The 18925-nt window shown below is 35.7% G+C and overlaps 1 protein-coding gene across 17 annotated transcripts in view; it reads right to left on the bottom strand.

The window, feature by feature from the left end:
* Positions 1-374: 374 nt before the first annotated feature.
* Positions 375-18925, bottom strand: part of NFASC (neurofascin) — a 170119-nt gene continuing 151568 nt past the window's right edge. For 12 of the 17 annotated variants that reach the window (XM_087720033.1, XM_087720035.1, XM_087720031.1 and 9 more), the window contains 4 exons: positions 11887-12018; positions 10170-10239; positions 4713-4724; positions 375-2105 (listed from right to left, as the gene is read on the bottom strand). In XM_087720033.1, the coding sequence (XP_087576159.1) occupies positions 1874-2105; positions 4713-4724; positions 10170-10239; positions 11887-12018 (446 nt within the window). In that variant the 3' untranslated portion in view covers positions 375-1873. The remainder of the gene's footprint in view (positions 2106-4712; positions 4725-10169; positions 10240-11886; positions 12019-18925) is intronic. The other 5 variants (XM_087720036.1, XM_087720045.1, XM_087720041.1 and 2 more) reach the window with 1 other exon arrangement.

Here is an 18925-nt window from a genome sequence, read left to right as displayed (position 1 = left end):
TTTATGAAGTATGCTAAATTGGTGGCTTCTTGAGATTTATGCTTGTTAGCAAAACTCCTTCTACAGTAAATCAGCTGAAACATACACCCATATTTGTGTTTACATTTGAGCATGATAACTAGGCAGATCTTCAAAATTATCCTAAATGTTATTTTACAGCTATGCAACTGTTAGTAGGAGCCAAATTGCTTCTTTTAAATACCTTTGGTTTGAAAAATGTAGGGCATAAAGAGAAGACGTACTAGATTTTGCTAAACACAGTATATTGTAAATCTCTAACTTCTACTGCTATCCATGCTACTTTCTTATTCTGCCAAGCTGTAATAGTCTTGTTTAAAATGCATGGACAGATTACAGACCATCACACAAAGGGCTTAATCTATAGATAAATATTCATAGTTTATTAAGCTTCAGGGAACGCATGAAGCTGTTTAAGGCATATATGGAAGAATAATGTCACAATAGAATCTGCATCTGGGGAAAACAGGGTTATTGCAGGTTAGGAAATTAGCTCGACTTGAGTGTCTTTGATGTGCAACTAATAGAATGTGAGTTCCATGCTGCTGCTTATTTAGCAATGGAAAGAGTGCCTTTAGGCTGACAGAAGGGGCAGGAGCAAAAAGATGTCCCAACATGTATCAGAGACTATTTCACCTTGAAAATTCAAAGTAGAGACAGATGGATTCATTTGGGATTTATTCTATGTGCATATGTACTTTTGCATCAAACATATACATCCAGGAAATCCCAGAATTTTTCATAGACTTGCAGGTTACTTTGGTTGTTTTTTTTTTTAAGTAGGGGGCTGCTTTCCTCTTTTAATTAGCAGTAGGAAAGCCCAGACTGGCTGATCTTCTCTGGTTACCTTTGTTCCCTTTCCTGTTACATGCAGGATTTGGAGATGGTAATTAATACCATGTGTACGCATTGTGAGGAATGGCTGTTTTTAATAAAAATTAACAACAAATTTCCTCCAATAATTCTCTTCTGAAAAACAGCAATCCAATCCTGTTTTCCTATTCTTGTTTTTCTTTTTTTGACAGAGATACAACTTTTCAACTAAACTCTTTGATAGCATGGGTAGAGCACAACTTCATATTGTGGTTTCTATGGGAAGCAGAAATTGAAATACAGAGCTAAAAGTGAGATCTTCAATCAATGCAACCAATCCTGCCTTTCCCATTTGATAGCCTCCACACTGAAGCATATTATGGAACCATTTTATCTCATAGGAAAAAGCAGCATATACCTTGCTTAGTGAAAAGCATAGGCTAGGGCCTGTCTACAATGATCTCCAATAGAAGTAAATGTTCAGAAAAGTTCCTGTTTATAAAACAGTTCATCATTTAAACCAATAACTGATTCTGCAATGTGGTTTCATGCTGTTTTAGCAAGGGGCGTGCCATAATGTGCTCAGCTTTTTTTAAATCATCACTCCCTACTCGAGTGTCCCCCCCCATGTTCAGACATTTCTTTTTCTGAGGACAACATCAAATCCTTAAAAAAAGGGATCCCCTTCCCCAAGTCAGTTGTATACATTATTAATGAAGGAAATTGCATTATCTCACAAATCAGACAAAGGGGGTATAGAGGGATGTTTATTTCAGTCCAAGTTCTGAAGCCTGGGGCACAGAATCTCTGCATTCTGCTCTTCAGCTGGTCTCTGGTGGGTTAGCTCAGATTTCAGCTGCAGTATGATCACTTCAGCATTCAGTGCATCTATGCTGTTTGCTAAAGAGATGATGGCACTGGTCGGGTTTGTGTGTTTGGCCTTTGTTGCCCTACCCTGATTGCTTTCTCTTGTTGATGGTGACTCTGCTGACCCATACCAACTTATTTCTTTATTTAGCTGCTGTTGCTTCAATATATAGTGTTATGCCAGGGAATAGATAGCATTTACTGGTGATGTGGCTTCTGAGCTCTCATTGCCTTCTGTCTCATCTTTGTCCTTCTTAACTGTGTACTGGCCAATAAAGGAACCATCTTCATTGAACTGTCCTTCACCTCCTTCTCCATAGTCCACCAAGCTGTCATCACTTTCTTGTTGTTTTATTGTGCCATCTAAGGAGGTCTGACTGCCTTGCAGTGGCTTGTTGTCTTCATCACTGGCATTAAAAGGAAAAGGAGAGAATCAGAAATGAGAAAATATGGTTTAAAAGGAAAGCATAATATTAGAATTTGAAAGCAGCGTCCTAGTGATGATACACAAAAAGGCAACAATTGTGCATAAAGATCTAGGAAAATATGATGACATCTTTGTAAATACAGATGCCTGGAAAAATTAGGGGCAAAAAGTAACATTTCTCAAAGAACCTATATAAATTAGGAGAAGGAAGTCCCTCAGTGTTATGATAAGGAAAGTCATCCTGAAGAACCAAAAAGCAAAAATTAGCAAGCCAAATTGGAGAATAATATATCACAGTTCTGAGCCTTCTAGTTTATATAAATCCCATTTCATCAAAGATACACTTTGTCCAAAGTGCACCCACTGACAATTTAAATGAAAGTCTTTCAGCAGATCTAAAGAGGACAAAATTCTTTTTAAAGATTTATTTTGGCCATTTCATATGAAAGCAATTTTTTTAAAAAAATGATGCAGGTCTGATTTTAAAAAACAAGAAGGAAAAAAAAGCAACGTCTTAAATCAAATCTTATTAATTGTACACCAGGACACTACCAGAAAAGCTCAGATCTGTAGGGGCTAAATTGGAAACCTGAAAAAAAATGGCAAAGACAAATGATGATCATATATAGCAAGCAAGCTCAACTTAAGGGAATGTTTACCTTTATTTGACATATAATAACATTTCTCTTTGCCACCTCGAGAAAGCTTCTGCAAAATTTGTAAGATGGGTTAACTATTTTGAGTTTCTTTTTAAAAAAAGATGAAAGAGTCTCATAGGACTAAGTCTTGTTGATAGTTATGAGTCCTGAGGACAGTGAAGTTTGGATTTGATTGCCAAAATACACTTTAAAGTATACAGAAGTGTGAACAGCACTTCTCTGCAACACTTTAAAGCAGCTACATTTTCCTCAGGGTAGTATAGCTGTCCTCTGCAGGCACCACACAATCTCAGGAAAAGATATGGTTACTTTCAGAGTTGCAGACTGATGCCATATCCATGCAATTTCTCTCTTCCAGAGGCATGACCAACACCCCTGCACTCTGTAACACTTTTTGTCTTTAAGTCTGAAGTGCTGAAAGGCTTTACTGGATATTCATGTGAGATGTATTCTTTTAACTGTTTGCAAGTTGTGCAAATATTAATAGGTATACTAATATCCCAAATGACTTTGGTTTCCAGTATTGCCATTTCATTGCATTTTCTCATCATATTATGTCCAATAGATCCTTTCTATAATGTTGAAAGTTGCATCTTACAAGCTCTGATCTGGTCTGAATTCCCAACAAATGATCATTCTAGGTTATTTGCAGTCCCAGGTACAACATTCTTTATTGCAATGAGAAGAGGAATTTATTTCCTTTCTGGAAGGAGCCCATGTTGAAAAGTGCATACATGCTGCTTCTGAATATCTTAGAAAACTGTAAATCTCATATTTCGCAAATGGGAATTAACATGCTTGTAATGGCACAAGTTAATTTCATTATCAGGGTTTGGGCAAGTAATTGAACCTGAGGCAAGAAGAGCTTTGAGGCAGAATGGGTTAGCATTATAAGAAGACATAAAGACAAGAACAGCAAAAGCCACAGATGCTAGAGATATTTGTTTTCAAGTTAAAATAAGTATTTTAATAAAATGTAATTGCAATGAAAATTTGCCCCTTCCATATTTAATGGCAGTAAAGTTTTCAAGGGATTTCCTATTTTGATACCCCAAAGGCTGGATTCCAGAGAACCACACAGCAATGTATGTGTAAGAAATGAAGTGTTTTTTGTTTTGGTCTTCTCCCATAAAGTCATCCTGTTCTTTTTTTACAGGACTGCTATTGAAAAGCAGATGTAAGAAATGTTGTTTGAAATGCCGCAAATACTCTGATGTTCTGCACATGGCTCTTTGGATTGCAAGCCAAATAAGTAACCATATTGCCTTGTTAATACATTAGGAAAATAACTAAATTCAGCCTTAACGCACAAATACAATGTGCTTATTAGATAAATCTTGCAGTTTATTTAATATATTAAATATAGTCAACCAAGCCTCAAGTGAAATTAGTTTAGGAGCATCATGTTCAAGAGTTGCATTACATTAGAAGGAATAATTTTTGAGTGAAAGATCTTCAATCTGAACTTCTGAAACTATTGGCTTCTTCTTGACCACGCTTCTTTCGTTTTAGCGCCCAGTAAGTGAAATCAGTTATAATTGTTTTTAAAATATGAGGGCCATATCATACCAGTAGCTTACCAGATAATATGGAACTACTCAAAAGCCTCTAACCTAGTAGACCCTTTTTCATGACAGTAATCACTATTCAATTGTGCAGTTTCACATTGCACATATAAATATTAGTCAAGAAAAAGGAATGAAGCTAGGGCCACTGCAATGTCATTGGACATGGTATTGGGTCTGAATCTACAGTCAGAATGCAACTCTATGGACACAGGACACCTGAATCTCAGAATAAGAAACAAATTTCTTTTTAACTCTGTTAGATGAAAAGTGTTGGAACGGAAACATGGAAGGAAGTTAAGAGATTAGATATGCTTAGAAGTGCTGAAAGAAAATGTGTGCAAGGGTTTGGGTCATTCCTACCTTTCAAGAGACCTTCATGATCCATGTAGAAGGATAAGGTGAAAAGTACAAGAACAGATGAATATAAAACAAGGAGAGAAGCAAAAAGAGCCTGATCAGAGAGCAAAATAATATAGGCTTGAAGTTTAGGGATCAATGCCAAATAAATAATTGCAATAGTAATAGTTATTACTTTCTGGAAGGGCTAAGCATCTTAAAGTACCAAATGAAACCCAATTTAAAACACAAACTGCTAATTGTGTGCAATGACATAAAAAAGCAACTACTTGTTGATAAATGTCAATGATACTCCCCCCTCCCTTCCCAGGTAGTCACCCTCAAAGCTGAGCCATGGTGGCAAACTCTCATTGCCACTCCAGACATGGTCTCATTTTAGAGATTTAGTCCAACTAAACAAGCCACTATATGTCTGAAGGGTTTAAGCAGTCACACTCTTTCAGAGATATAAAAATTTAAAGCATGGTCTTGCAAAAAAAATATGTCTCCAAGAAAGGTCTCAGCCTTAGATGAAAATGCTCCAAAGAGGAAGGAGGAGGAAAAAGAATTATGGGCTGGAGTTTCATACACGGAGTTTTAGATGAGGGGAGAAATAGATATCATAGATCTAGAGGAGAAATCTCTTTTTTTGTATATTTACATAAAAATTTGTTCATATTGAAATAGTGGGAAACAGGAAAAAAGCACATTAGTTGTTTCTTAGAACATTTTCATTGAGGTCTAGAAGCATTCGCTGGATGGGGAATTCTGGAAGTTGAAGTCCAGACATCTTCAAGTTGCCAAGGTTGAGAAACACTGCTCTAGACAGACTCTCCATCCTCCTTTGAAGAAAACAGGATTGATTGACATTATGAGGAGGAAGAGCCCTGAAAATTAAGCAGCAGATCTTATCAGAATATTTCCATCTTCAGAAAATCTGTAGGTGCCAGAAAGTAGTCACAAAAATCACTCGAGTGCAGAAGTACTATGTGAGTTCATATGAAATCACTTGCCAACATTCAAGGAACAAAAGAGATTGGGTGAAAATAAGTCTTCTGGCTTTTAACAAGCATTGCTAAAGTTCTGGTTTCACAATCACCAGGCCTTGTAGAAAGTAATCCTCCTATTTTCTGTGTCTTGAAATTGGCACTGAAACTGAAAATTCCAGGATTAAACTGATTTGGAGCCTGGTAGAGATAGAGTGTATTAAAACATGGAGTAAAGGGAGAAGGAAGATTGAAAAAATACAATCGGTATAAGGTTTTAGTTGTTCTCTTCCCTTTACTCTCTCTCTCTCTCTCTTTCTCAAGTCAGATGTTTAGTAGAATGAATGCTATTAATGGCTAAAGACTTTATAGCTTATTCCTCTTGTAAGGAGACTATAAGTCTGGCAGCAGAGTAGAAAGAAATGACAGTATATCTCTTAATTATAGCCCGTGGCCATTGGCATGCTCTATGCATAAGCTTTTACAGCTCTGAAGGACATGATCAGAGTGTGTCAGGCATATTTCAGTGAATTAGGAAGAGAACAAATAAAGAAAACATGCCAGTTTATATCCTGTTCACTTTCAAAAGCTATCTGTCACATCTCAATGACTATGAATCTTAATTAGTCACATTTCTCTGTCAGCTAATCATTTTCTCTTTTATTCTGACTTCTTATGTGATTTGTCAGTTCTTTAACATCCTGCATTAAGTTGTGCAGCCATGGTTTGTGGGGAAAAAAATAACAAAAAGCCTTCTTTCTAGGGCTCCAGTGGAAGAAAGTATAATATTTTAAATCATAGCTTTTGTCTCTTGCACAAATAAAAAACTAATATTTGTAAAATAAAATGATTCAGCCAGTTCGCTGCTATAGATGAATATTCAACTCGGCCCATATTTTACTGTTAAAGATAGTTTCCTAATAATCAGGACAAACAAAAACAATCATAATAATACTTTAGTAATCAGTCAACACAGGCAGTTCTAGATGTTGGGAATTGGTTCAATGTCAGTGACCCAAGATTTATTCTGATATAAAATGAAGCTCCAATGTTCTAAATGTCTATGAAGATTCTCAGTCATCCAGGTCATGGTTGTCCCAAAAATGATTTTTCAAGAGGCAACTGAACTTCCTTGTTTTTTCTTTGAAGACATTTTGCTTCTCATCCAAGAAGCTTCTTCAACTCTGACTGGATGGTGTTGAGTGGAAGGATTTATATTCCTTGCAGACAGCTGGTCATTTACATTCTTTGTAAATGATCAGACAGATCAGGGGTGTCAAACACCTGGCCCGCAGGCCGTATGCGTCATGCACTTGCCATGCCCATGCCCGGTTTAGGGAAAAAAGGTTGAGATACATCTTGTGACGCCATGAATTTGACATCCCTGTTTTAGAGAGTCATTGAGGCCATTTGCATTTTTGTCTGTGTGCTCAGGATTATCTGAGTAGTGCAAATGAGTGTGGAGCCTCTTTAGAACTGCTGAAAGACTTGTGGAGATGTTGTGGAGATGTGCACAGACAAAAATCCAAGTGGCCTCAATGACTCTCTAAAAAGAATGTAAATGACCAGCTGTCTTCAAGGTATATAAATCCTTCCATTCCACACCATCCAGTCAGAGCTGAAGAAGCTTCTTGGATGAGAAGCAAAACATCTTCAAAGAAAAAACAAGGAAGTCCAGTTGCCTCTTGAAAAAGCACTTTTGGAGCTATAATGTTCTACTTTATCCACATGCATATTTTTCAAGAATGCTTCAATTGTACTTTTTTTTAAAAAAAAGAAGCGAGATAACATTGCTTGCAGGTTTAACTATGTTTTCCAAAGGAGATTGTTAAGTGAGAGCACTTCTGCTGGTGAAATGGGACCTTCCTTTACTCTCATATTTTGTCCCGTGCAATTCTGATACCAGGAATCCTTTGACTGCCCTGTAGTAGATTTGGGATATATATAGGGAAAATGTAGGTTTTATATGTAGGTATATTTCCATCAGCAGAATAACACAACCATATTCAGCTCTAGGCTTTTTTCCCACAGTAAAAAAAAAAGAAACAATAGGTGCTATTCATATTAATGTAGAAATTTTACTTAATGATTCCATTAATATCATGTTGTAACCCAATCAGCTGTTGGTGATTTGCATGATATAAAGAGTTAAAAACATCCTAATAAATATTAAAAATAAAACAATTAAAAAACAAGCAAATCATAACTACAAAGATTTCCTATCAGCAATTGAGATTGAGGAGCATGAAACAGTATTCACAGTGCTAAATACGTCTTCAAAAATGAGGATTCGTCCCAGGGTCAGCATTTTTGATAAGTGGTATCTTTACCCACTCTTCATCCTAATGTGTTCTTTGCAATAATATACATTATCTTTGCAACTTTCATTTGTTCACATCTCAAGAGTCAAGATAGTGTTTTTCAAGGTAACTAAAAATACTTGAGTATACTTCAGTCTTGATAATTCATAAATGGTATATGGTATTTCCCAAGAAACTCATTTATTCAATCTACTAAATGAACCCAAATTACTCTTTATTTTGCTTTGAGTAGCTTGAAGAATTCTGAATCATAATTAATTTTTTTTTAATTGTGACCTCAATGTTTAAAAACAACTCTGGAAGGGAACAAGTTTGGAATGGCTATTATTAGAGCAACTCTGATGCTTAAAACACATAGCTATCAAACAGGGGTGGGTTCTAGCCGGCGTTACTGTCAGTTTGCGCTGGATATGCACTGTGCGTGCATGCGCAGTTCAATGGAAATTGTTCTGCGCATATGCAGAACTCCCAAAAGAGATGGTGGCGGCGATGGCGACCAGGTTACCGGTTCGGGGGTATGGCCAGCCTGGGTTTCTGCTGGTTCTGCTGAACCTGTACGAACTGGTAGGAACCCACCTCTGCTATCAAATTAACCAAGCAGTTTAATTAATGTGATTTGGCGCTACAAGATTTACACATTGCTCTTTTTTTCAAAGTCCTATAGTCAATCCTCCAAACAGCTTCATATAGCAATAGCACTTAGACTTTTATACCATTTCACAGTGCTTTACACCCCGCTCTAAGTGGTTTGTAGAGTCATCCTATTGCCCCCAACAATCTGGGTCCTCATTTTGCTGACCTTGGAAGAATGGAAGGCTAAGTCAACCTTGAGCAGGTCAGAATCAAACTCCTGGAGTAAGCAGTGAGTTAGCCTGCAGTACTGCATTCTAACCACTGTGCAACCATGGCTCTTATATGCATAACACCAGACCTTGCACTACAATTTTAATTAAGCCTTTTTATCACTTTTATTCTTGTTAGCTGTAAAATAAAAGTACTGAATTTGGAAGGAGAGCAATTGTGTTTTGAATAAATCATCCTACAGTTTTAGAATAGCTGGACATTTCTTTTTGTTTGCTTGTTTGTTTTAATAGCAAGCAAGGGACTGACGCGCCAAGTTACACAGGCTCACAACATACGGTTAATTTAGCAAGGGGTAGCAGTGTTACCTGTTTCAGTTCCTTGGAAGTAAAGGTGAAACAAATGTAAACCTTGAATGCAGGACCCATCTGTGAACAGCCAAAGAACATACTTTTGCTTTGAAAAATCAAGAGAAAAAGTGGCTGTGGTCCTTAAAAAGATGCCTTTGATTTACATGAAGTAGTGATGGTGGTCCTTAAAAAGATGCCTTTGATTTACATGAAGTAGTGATGGTGTTGGAAGTTATAACACTGTAATTGTCAGAAAAATTTAGTAGGTTCATAGAGGCTATCAACATATCCTTCGGTAAATCAGAAATATGAAGCTCCTTGTTGATTTTTTAGAAATGTAGGCTTATTCTTCCTAAGAAATAACTTATTCACTGTTTATTCTTCCCATTTCTGGGGGTGCACTAACAGGAGGAAGCATATGTTTTTTTTCTCATGTCTTGTTTTTGCACTAGACCAAAGACAATTCTGGAAATTGCTAGCTCTCCCACAGTGCCTACCTTTCTTATCTGATATAATGATCCCCACTCAAGAGAGCTCATCATTCAACATTCAAAAATGATTAAATTCTCATGAAGAACACTGTGTTATTCTTTCAGATTTCAAAACGAATTGGAACTGATCTACTTGTATAGATAAATCAGACGATACAAAATTATTGGAACTACACTATTGCATCAGACAATGAAAGATTATGTTTCATGTATGTTTGGATGACTCAGTCTAGAGGAATTCCATCCTTCATGAGGATGGTTCTGATGTGCAGAGATATGTCTCTATGTATAGCCATGTGTTTATATGTATGCCTACATATCTTTCACTCATAGCCTTCAATGAATGAACTTTAAAAATGCTGATTTCATTTTTATATTTTTTAAATGCATAGATTGGTGCTTCTTTTGGTAGAGAGTTTAAGTAACACTGGAAGGATAAAGAGGAGTAAAATGTAAATTCATGAAAATGAAATGAGAAAGGAGTTACTTGGAATGGCAAGCAGATAGCAAATGCCTTGAGTGAGAATCATACCTGTAATCGAACGATCCATTATCTACCTTCTGATCATCAGGATCGAGGGGCACATCTTTATTTGCTCGCACTGGGAAGATATATGTAAACAATTAAACACTCAAAAGCATTGATCCAATCTGCATATTTTGTACGTACGTACATACATATCTTTCCAGATGAGTAGTGATGTTTTATGTGTACAGTAGAATGTTATTGAACAATGAATGCTATGCAATTTTCACATCATAACAATCTTATTCAACTTTCAGAAAATACTTCAAAATTCAAGAACTTTCTAGAGAATATGGCAATCTTCATACAACTATAACACATTATCTAAATTAATGTAGGGAGATTTATACCATTAAGACCTTTTCGCATATAAATGTATTTTTATTTAGTATTATTTTAACATTGTATTTAAGTATTATTTCAATGTGTATTCTGACTATACTGCAGTGTACTATCTAAAGGCTATTTTTGGTCCAGAATGGTGCAACTCAAGCAGTTATGGGTTTATCTCCGTTCTTCCATGTAATACCTCTGTTGTGAAAGTTGCAATGATTTTTGGATACAAGTCAAGATGCTGGTTGTGACCTAGGAAGCCCTTCATGGTAAAGGGGTGGACTATCTGATGGACCACCTATCTCTCATTGTTTGTCCAACGGGGAAACAAGTCCCAGGTTCCATTATTAAATTATCTGATGTGACCTAGAAGGCAATCCCCCTCCATTGCAGAGCCCATGCTTTCCAATAATATCACCCTGGAAGTTTGCTAGTCCTAGCCCTACCCTACTGTTTTTAAAATGGGTACTGAAGATCTGTTTCTTTCCCTAGGTCCATGATGGCAAACTTATGGCACATGTGCCAGAGATGGCATGCAGAGCCCTCTCTGTGGGCACATGTGCCATTGCCAGCTGCTCTTCTGTTTCCAGTGTACACATGAGGGCTGGCCAGCTGGTCTTTGCAGGGGATGGAGCACTGGCAAACAGCTGGAAAATGGCCAAAAACAGGCATGCATGCACCGGCCAGCTGGTCTTTGGGTTTCCGGTGCCCCAGTGTACACACATGAACGTGTGTACACACGGGTTCCGGTTTGGGCAAAGATGCCAGAAAGGATCGCCATCACTGCCCTAGGTAATAGATTAGGGGGATATATATGCTTAAGGGATCTGTGCTTTTTGTCTGAATATATTGTCCATTCCTATGTTTGTCTTGCTTATTGTATTGGATGTATTTTTAATTTATATGCCATCCAGAATTATTACGACTTGGTAAGCCTTAAAAATGATTTTTAAATAAAAAAAGAAATGAAAAGCAAGAAAGCTACCTACTTAAGGTGCCAAAGGTTGATACCAAATATAAAAGAATGAAAAGAGTAGTTAAAATGATTAATTCAACTCAAAGACAGAGATGAAAAGGAAGGATTCCTTTCCCAAAAGGGGGAACATGATAATAATACTTTCTCAGAAAATAAGCTAAGAGTTTTATAACCGTCATAAATTCAATCAAATCTTAATGTAAATAATGAAACAAAGCATCCCTATCTAGCAAGAAATCCCTTTTACCCTGTTTTGATAACATAAATTCTTTTTTAGTGTCCCAGTTGTTCAGTGGTTCTGGGAATAAATCTTTCTAGTGCTTTCATATTAAAAAAATTAATTAGATTCTGAATTATATATTTTGAAATAAATCAAACAAAGAGCATTATATCAATGACAGCTATTTCTCTTACCTGGATATTTTCCTCCTCTGCTCCTCTTAATAAAGCAAACTATCAGCAAAATCAGGACCAGGAGAGCGATGGCACACATCAATCCAATAAACCAGCCCTGAGTTGCAATGTCCCCTTGATTCTTAGTATAGGCTATTTGAAGGAGTTGAAAGAAGAATAATTAATAGAATAGAACCAATCCACATTGTAGTGATAAATTACCAAACCAGAGTTATTTGATCCAGTGTCATTGATTCCCAATGTTCATATTGTAGGATTGATGTCCTCAATAACCACGTTCCTCCAGTTTGCGTGATCGGCATGTGTATATCTATGTGCACAAGATTTTATTCTGTAGGTCATTGTACCACCAGCTAATGTCTATCAACCATAGTCTATATTCATTTCAACAATGATGAAAAATTGGGAAGAGGAACATGTACAAACTTGGCCAACCAAGGAAGGATATATAAAGAGGAAGCAAGAAAAAAACAAACCTAAAACAGCCAGATAACAGAATTGATCTCTCTTTACAGTAAAGGAAAATGTCTTTGATACCTCAAAAGAGGCTATGAAGTTCTCCACAAGAAGGTTTAGTTTTATCCAGTACATAGATAAAATAAATAATAATAAAATTATTTTTATTTTTAAAAATAATAATAAAAAATCATTCCAACACATCATTCAGTTCAATGAATATTGTTAAGTGGGATCAGAATCAGAAGAAATCCCTTGTAGCACTTGAATAACCAGATTGTGCTCTTTCATTTTGCAATTTTGGTCAAGTTTAATATCAAATCATTAAGATTCAATTGCCACCACAATGTTACAGAAATTCAAAAATATGGGTGAAACTCTAGAAAGATTTATCCCTGCAGAATAATTCCTGACAGTAGTGGAAGATTCTACCTCTTTTTCTACTACTGTTCCATTTGCTCTGCCCACTCCATTCCAATATAATGACTGGTATATTATTGGAAGAGAAAAATCAATGTTTTAAAAGAGGGCATTGAAACCACGGGGAATAGAAGTCTAAGATAAACCAATGTTCCCTTGTGAGGCAATTGCATGTGATTCATTTTTCTCTGTAGCTCTTATTGACTTCCCAGACCCAATGTATCAGTGTAATGGCCGGGGGTAAGCAATCTGTACAGGACTGCCAATTCCCACTAGTACAGAAGTGACTGGCACCACTCCATTGCTATGAGAAAGCCGTCACGATAACAGGACTTGCCAGAGGTACTACGGGATGCTGATCACCCACTGCTGAATTATTTCACTAATACTATTTTATATTACTATTCCATTTATATTAAAAGGGAATAAGCATACCACTGCATTATGGTTTGTCACCTTGAGAAGTTACACAATTCTACAATCTTTACAATCAGTGGTAACAAATGAAGATGTTATTACAATGGGAATGCAGCATTTACATACTTGTGTCAAACATACTCTGATATGAGCATGGAAACTGTGGTAGTTGCATGACAATGTCATCATGCACTTATTTTAATTTCTCCCCCTCTGAAGTCACTTATTTTTACATTCATCTGAGCTTTTTGAGATCAAAGCTAATATAATTTCCAAAGTATATTCATGCCTTTAACATAGCCATTTGTTTTTAACATAGCCATATGCCTTTAACATAACCAGTATCTTGATGTACAGTACATGAGAATTAGTTATCATTTATCTCATTATTCTTAAAATAGCTACATTACAAATTGCTCTGTATCCAACTCAAAATATTTTCCAAGATGTTACAAGGAGGAAAATCCTTTAATTTGAACCGAAATGGTAGAATTTAGTTAGATTACAATATGAATGGAGCAAAGATTCAGGACAGAAATTTGGAGCAAAATAGGGGTCCCTTTAGATAATGGCTTTGCATCATTTCAGAAACAAACTTGTGCAATCTTATATAGGTGAGTCTTCAAATTATGGCAATTAGTTCAGTGACCATTTGAAGTTGGATCAGTCCCCAAAATTATGGCTGTGGCAGCATCCCCAGCAACCTGAGAACTAATTGAATAGAGCATGTGCTGAAAAAATGAGGGGGGCTACTTTTGTTCCTCCAGGTGGAGCATATGTGTGAGGATTTTTATCCTGGCAGATTAGCTAAGGGGTCAAGGATTTGATAAAATGAAATTGTTTGTACTTCCCTATAATCAGCTATTCTGCAGAGTAAACTTTTACTAATCTATGATATTCCTTATAGATATTTTCAGTGTGGTGCAAAAAAAGCTGATAACAAGTAATTTGAGCTTATTTGTGGATTGAAAAATTGAAGTCATAAATCCACTTAATGAAATACTATCCACAATGAATTTTCTAAGTAGTCTGTTAAATACTAAATAACAGGAATAATTAAGTACAGTCTTATATACTGTATGAATGGGAACTATCAATTCCTACTTTCTGTAGCACTTGATTTCCTTGGGCAAAGACAACGTGAGATTTCTAAAATAAAGAGCACTTTAAAACAAAATAGTGCATTTTCAAGCTTCATGAAAAAGCACCACTCATCAAGGTTGTATGAAAGCATTACCGCAGGGATGACTCACTTGGAACAAATTGTGAAAAGCCTTAATGGTTGAATTCATGACATGAAAATCAATGAGTATTTTTCTTCCTCATGAATTAAACTAGAATTGTGCTATTAGTCCAGAACCTAATGGCTTTATCAGAATACCAGTAGGAAGTAACACATATAAGCAGCTTTCAAGATATCTACAATAAATTAAAAATATCACAAATAGCACTAATGGAAGATTATTGAAGCCATACAGAACTGAAGTCCTGCCAATATTGTAATGAAGTCTACATAGATAGCTAGCAGACCTTTTTACACTCTCTCTGGGCTTACTTACTTTAAGTGCTAAGTTCTGTACTACTTGCTAACAATAAGAGTTTGATTACAGGAGGAATGCAAATATCCCAGAGGCCACTTGCTTTTAACTCAATCCACATATGCCGTGTACATGTTATATGATTTCCTATCTTCACATAAAATCATCTTCAGATTTTCTTCAATGCTGGAAAACCACCACAATCATCATAACATACTATGACCGGTAGTATACATAATAAATATGTGTCCAGTCTCTGAAGTTTCAAACTAGAAAAATAGTTATTTTAATAACCTTTTAAACTAAACATGATATAATAGGTATTCTAGGTTTAACAGGTGAGATAGTTCTCCAAAATATGATGGGTTTTCTTTGGTTTATATAGCAATAGAGAAAGCCAAAGTAGGTAATGTTGCTATTGGGTGAACCTGGTTGGACAGTTACGATTCTAGCAGCTGTCAAAGGATATTGTTAGTCAATCTTAACAGTCTTAGACCTCCCCAATTAGATGGAAATGAGACTTCTGGTTAGGCCAGGAATAAGAACAATTTATTCACTTCTGGACATGTAAAAAAACTCTCAAAATTATTGGAAAGATATACCAGTACATAGTTCCATATAGAGATTATTAAATTAAATTAATTTTAAATTAAATTTTAAATTAAACCAATGTTTTATGTCGGTATAATTTCAGAATATATTAACAAGAAACAAAATTTATTGAACTATATGTCCACAGCAGCAAGAATAACTCAATATTGGGAAAAAAACCTAAATTATATTCAATTGGGATCTTAAACTTCAACAATATGAGATGACGACAAAACAAACAGCATATATTTGCAACAGAAGTTTAACCAAATTAAATCAAGAATGGTTTCCATATACATGATGAAGAAGCAGCAAAGCAAATACAAACACTAACACTATGGATTCTAAGAGGGTCTAAAGGTTTATAAATTCTGCAAATCAGCTGGTATATAAAGAAGGGGGAATCAAAACTCAAACACTTATCTACTGTCCAAGCAGCTTTTTTCCTTTTCCTTTTTAAAACATTTATAAACAATAATAATTAACAGTACAGTGAAGACCTTAGTATAAAGCATTAGAAAATGGAAACCCTTTTAATATAATAAAATAAGTTAATGCATTTTGCATTTGTCTATGAATGCCATGCTTAGCTTCAATTGTACAATTCAAGGAACCTTAAGTTTATTAAAGTTCTAAAAATAATATTTAACATTGATATTTTCCCCTATTTTTAAAGATTTAACTTACCTAAGCCATCATAATGTTAACAATGTCCAGTAGCACAATTACTACTGTACTCAGTTTAGTAATTAGGCTACTGGACATTGTTAACATTATAATGGCTTAGGTAAGTAAAAACTTTAAAAATAGGGGAAAATGTATTATTTTCATCTTATATTACTTGAAAAAAAAAAGACTACTGTATGTGTACCCCTGACTGGTCAGCAAAGTGGTTCGTCCTTGTTTCAGCTTATTATCTCCAGCTTTATCTAATTCAAGATATTAATTTTACAGGCCTAGATGAGGAGAATAAGTATCTAATTCTAAGCTCTAGATCTGTCCATGTTTCCAGCCTGCCTTAATGATCTCAGTTATTATCAAGCTCTCAACTGCAAAAACGTCCATCCTTAATATTTCACACTTCAAATGGGTAGTGGGATATATACATTTTGTCCACTCCCTATACTTTCTCCTGCCTCCTACTCCATAAATTGGCTACAGGTGTGTATACTGTGTTCTTTGCTTTCAAAAGCCCTAAATTCCATTTCTGGTCACTGTGATTAAGAGACTGCTCAGTTGTGATAAGAAGGCTGCTGTGTGGATACAACATCTGAGCAGGCAGGATAAATTATTGCCTCATTTGATATAAAAGAAGAAACTAATGTTCTGTTGTCAATGAAACAGAAATGAAAAAAAATCTGTATCTAGTTTACTACAGGATGCTTTCCCATCAAATCACCCCCCCCCCCCAAATGTCAGGGGCATCTCCTGGCCTTTAATTTTTGACATTTTCAGTGGTTCTACTGGCAGTGAATATACTGTACAGAACCATTTCCTGTTAAAAGCTGTAACAATATGGGACAAAGGGAACTTTGAACTGATGCAATTCATCTAATGGAAGGAGTATGTTATTAATCGCCTGGATCTGAGGCTTGCATTAGGCTAACTGAATCTTCAGAATGGGGAGGAAGGGAATACAAAATCATTCTAAAGGTTTGGGAATCAAAGTTGATTTTGTTAATGATGCAAGTATAGAAAAGCTTTCAAGTGAAATAATTAATCTTAAGAGACTCAAGGTTAACAGTTCAGATAAGCCAAAGAACCAGATAAAGCAAAAAAGAAAAAGTGCTGTTGCAACAATGAAATATTTCTCTCAGCATATTCACAAAACCCTGCACAGTGCAGCTGTTCTATTTCACTATGATTTATTGATTGACCAGCCTTGTGATTCTCACCAATCCTATCTTCAGAACAGCTTGCTTTAGCTGTTTTTTGGGCAGAGATGAAGGAAAAAAAACCTTTATTTTTAGAGTAATATTGTGATATAGATCAAAACAAAGCCACACACAGTGCAACACAGTCTGTATTTGTAGTACAATGGGAAGAAAGGATCAGTTAGATAGGACCAATTAAACAGAACAAATACTTTATAATCAAAATATAGTAAGTATAGTAATTTATTCCTATCAGGAATGAATGAATATTATTTAAAGAGTCCTAAAATCAGAGCAGCCATTAATTCTTCTCTGAAATCATAAGTAGTCCCAATGTAAGAGAGATATCCTACAAGTAAGAAAATCACTGCTTAGTGGTCCTGTGTAGTGAAGTAAGATTGACAACACTGCTACAAAGTAAACTTTAGAATGAGCTGCACCTAAATTGACTGAAGGTCATGGCATGTGTCCAGGTTATCTGAGGAACTGTGCCACCTCAGTGGGATTGACCCGTCCCACCAATGCCAATAAAAGGACCTGCAATGGACCTCTTTGGTCAAGTAATTCTGATTGGCAGGGTCCAGAAGAGCCTTATGTGCCATGACTCCTACCTTCTGGAACACACTCACCCTTTTGACCTTCCAAAAAGTTCTGAAGACCTGGCCTGGGGCCCTAGTGGGGGTGGGTATTCTTCCCTGCGGGCATTTTGCCCCCTTGGTTCCCACCTTTGACAATTTTGAATCAAATTTAATGTTACTATTTATTGTTTTGAAGTTTTAATATATTATATTAGTGTTTGATTGTAAGATGCCTAGAGTCACTTTTAGGTGAGATGGAATGAATGAATGAATGAATGAATGAATGAATGAATGAATGAATGAATTAAGGAAGGAAGGAAGGAAGGAAGGAAGGAAGGAAGGAAGGAAGGAAATTCTATATTACTATCAGAAAATGGTATCATGCTTCAACCTCTTCTCCTAATCCTGTACACAATATTATTACTCTTGACTTAATATCTATGTATTGACATGATTGAATGTATTTTCAAAAACTGTTAAGAAATAACAGCATGAACATCTTAGCTAACACATAGATGTTTTTAGGGGCCATGACCAGAATTATATCCCACCAGAATAAAAATTAAGACTGGCGGAAAAATTCTAAGCTCACATTGTCTTCATCTGAGCAAACAAAACATTTTCATTTCTTTCTTTTCAAAAATATGATCAAAGCAATATCCTGGGCTCCAAATATACTGAGAGGAAATTGCCCATTGCAAAACTATAAGTTTCAACAATTTTAGTATGAGACATTCAAGTCACTTTGGGTCACTGGAGTTTACAATCCACTTTTCAATCCCTCCTGCAGTTTTGAAAGCCTCAATCCAAAATTAAATGCATAACAAATAATCTGAGGTTAGCTAGCAATAGATCTACGTGTCGTATAAAACAGCAATCTATGATATAATTCTGAAAATAGTATCATGCTAGTTCTGAAGGAGTATAAATTTAAATATATTCTTCCTACTACAACATAGATTTTAAAAGAAAAAAAACATATGAAGCCAATACAGCAACACAATCAATCATTCTTTGTACCATATATAATATAGGTTATTAAGACATTGTCAAAACCCTATGTCTTTTTATATCTTTATCATTATATTTATAAATCAGAGAAGACTGTGTTATTGCCATTTCCAGCTATATTTATGTAACACTGAGTTATTCTACTTCCATTTAT

This window comes from Thamnophis sirtalis, unplaced genomic scaffold (genome assembly GCF_051295495.1).
Source record: "Thamnophis sirtalis isolate CommonGarterSnake01/CBP01778 unplaced genomic scaffold, rThaSir2_p1.2 scaffold_7, whole genome shotgun sequence".
Lineage (NCBI taxonomy): Eukaryota > Metazoa > Chordata > Lepidosauria > Squamata > Natricidae > Thamnophis > Thamnophis sirtalis.
This window is presented reverse-complemented; position numbering and strand designations above follow the sequence as displayed.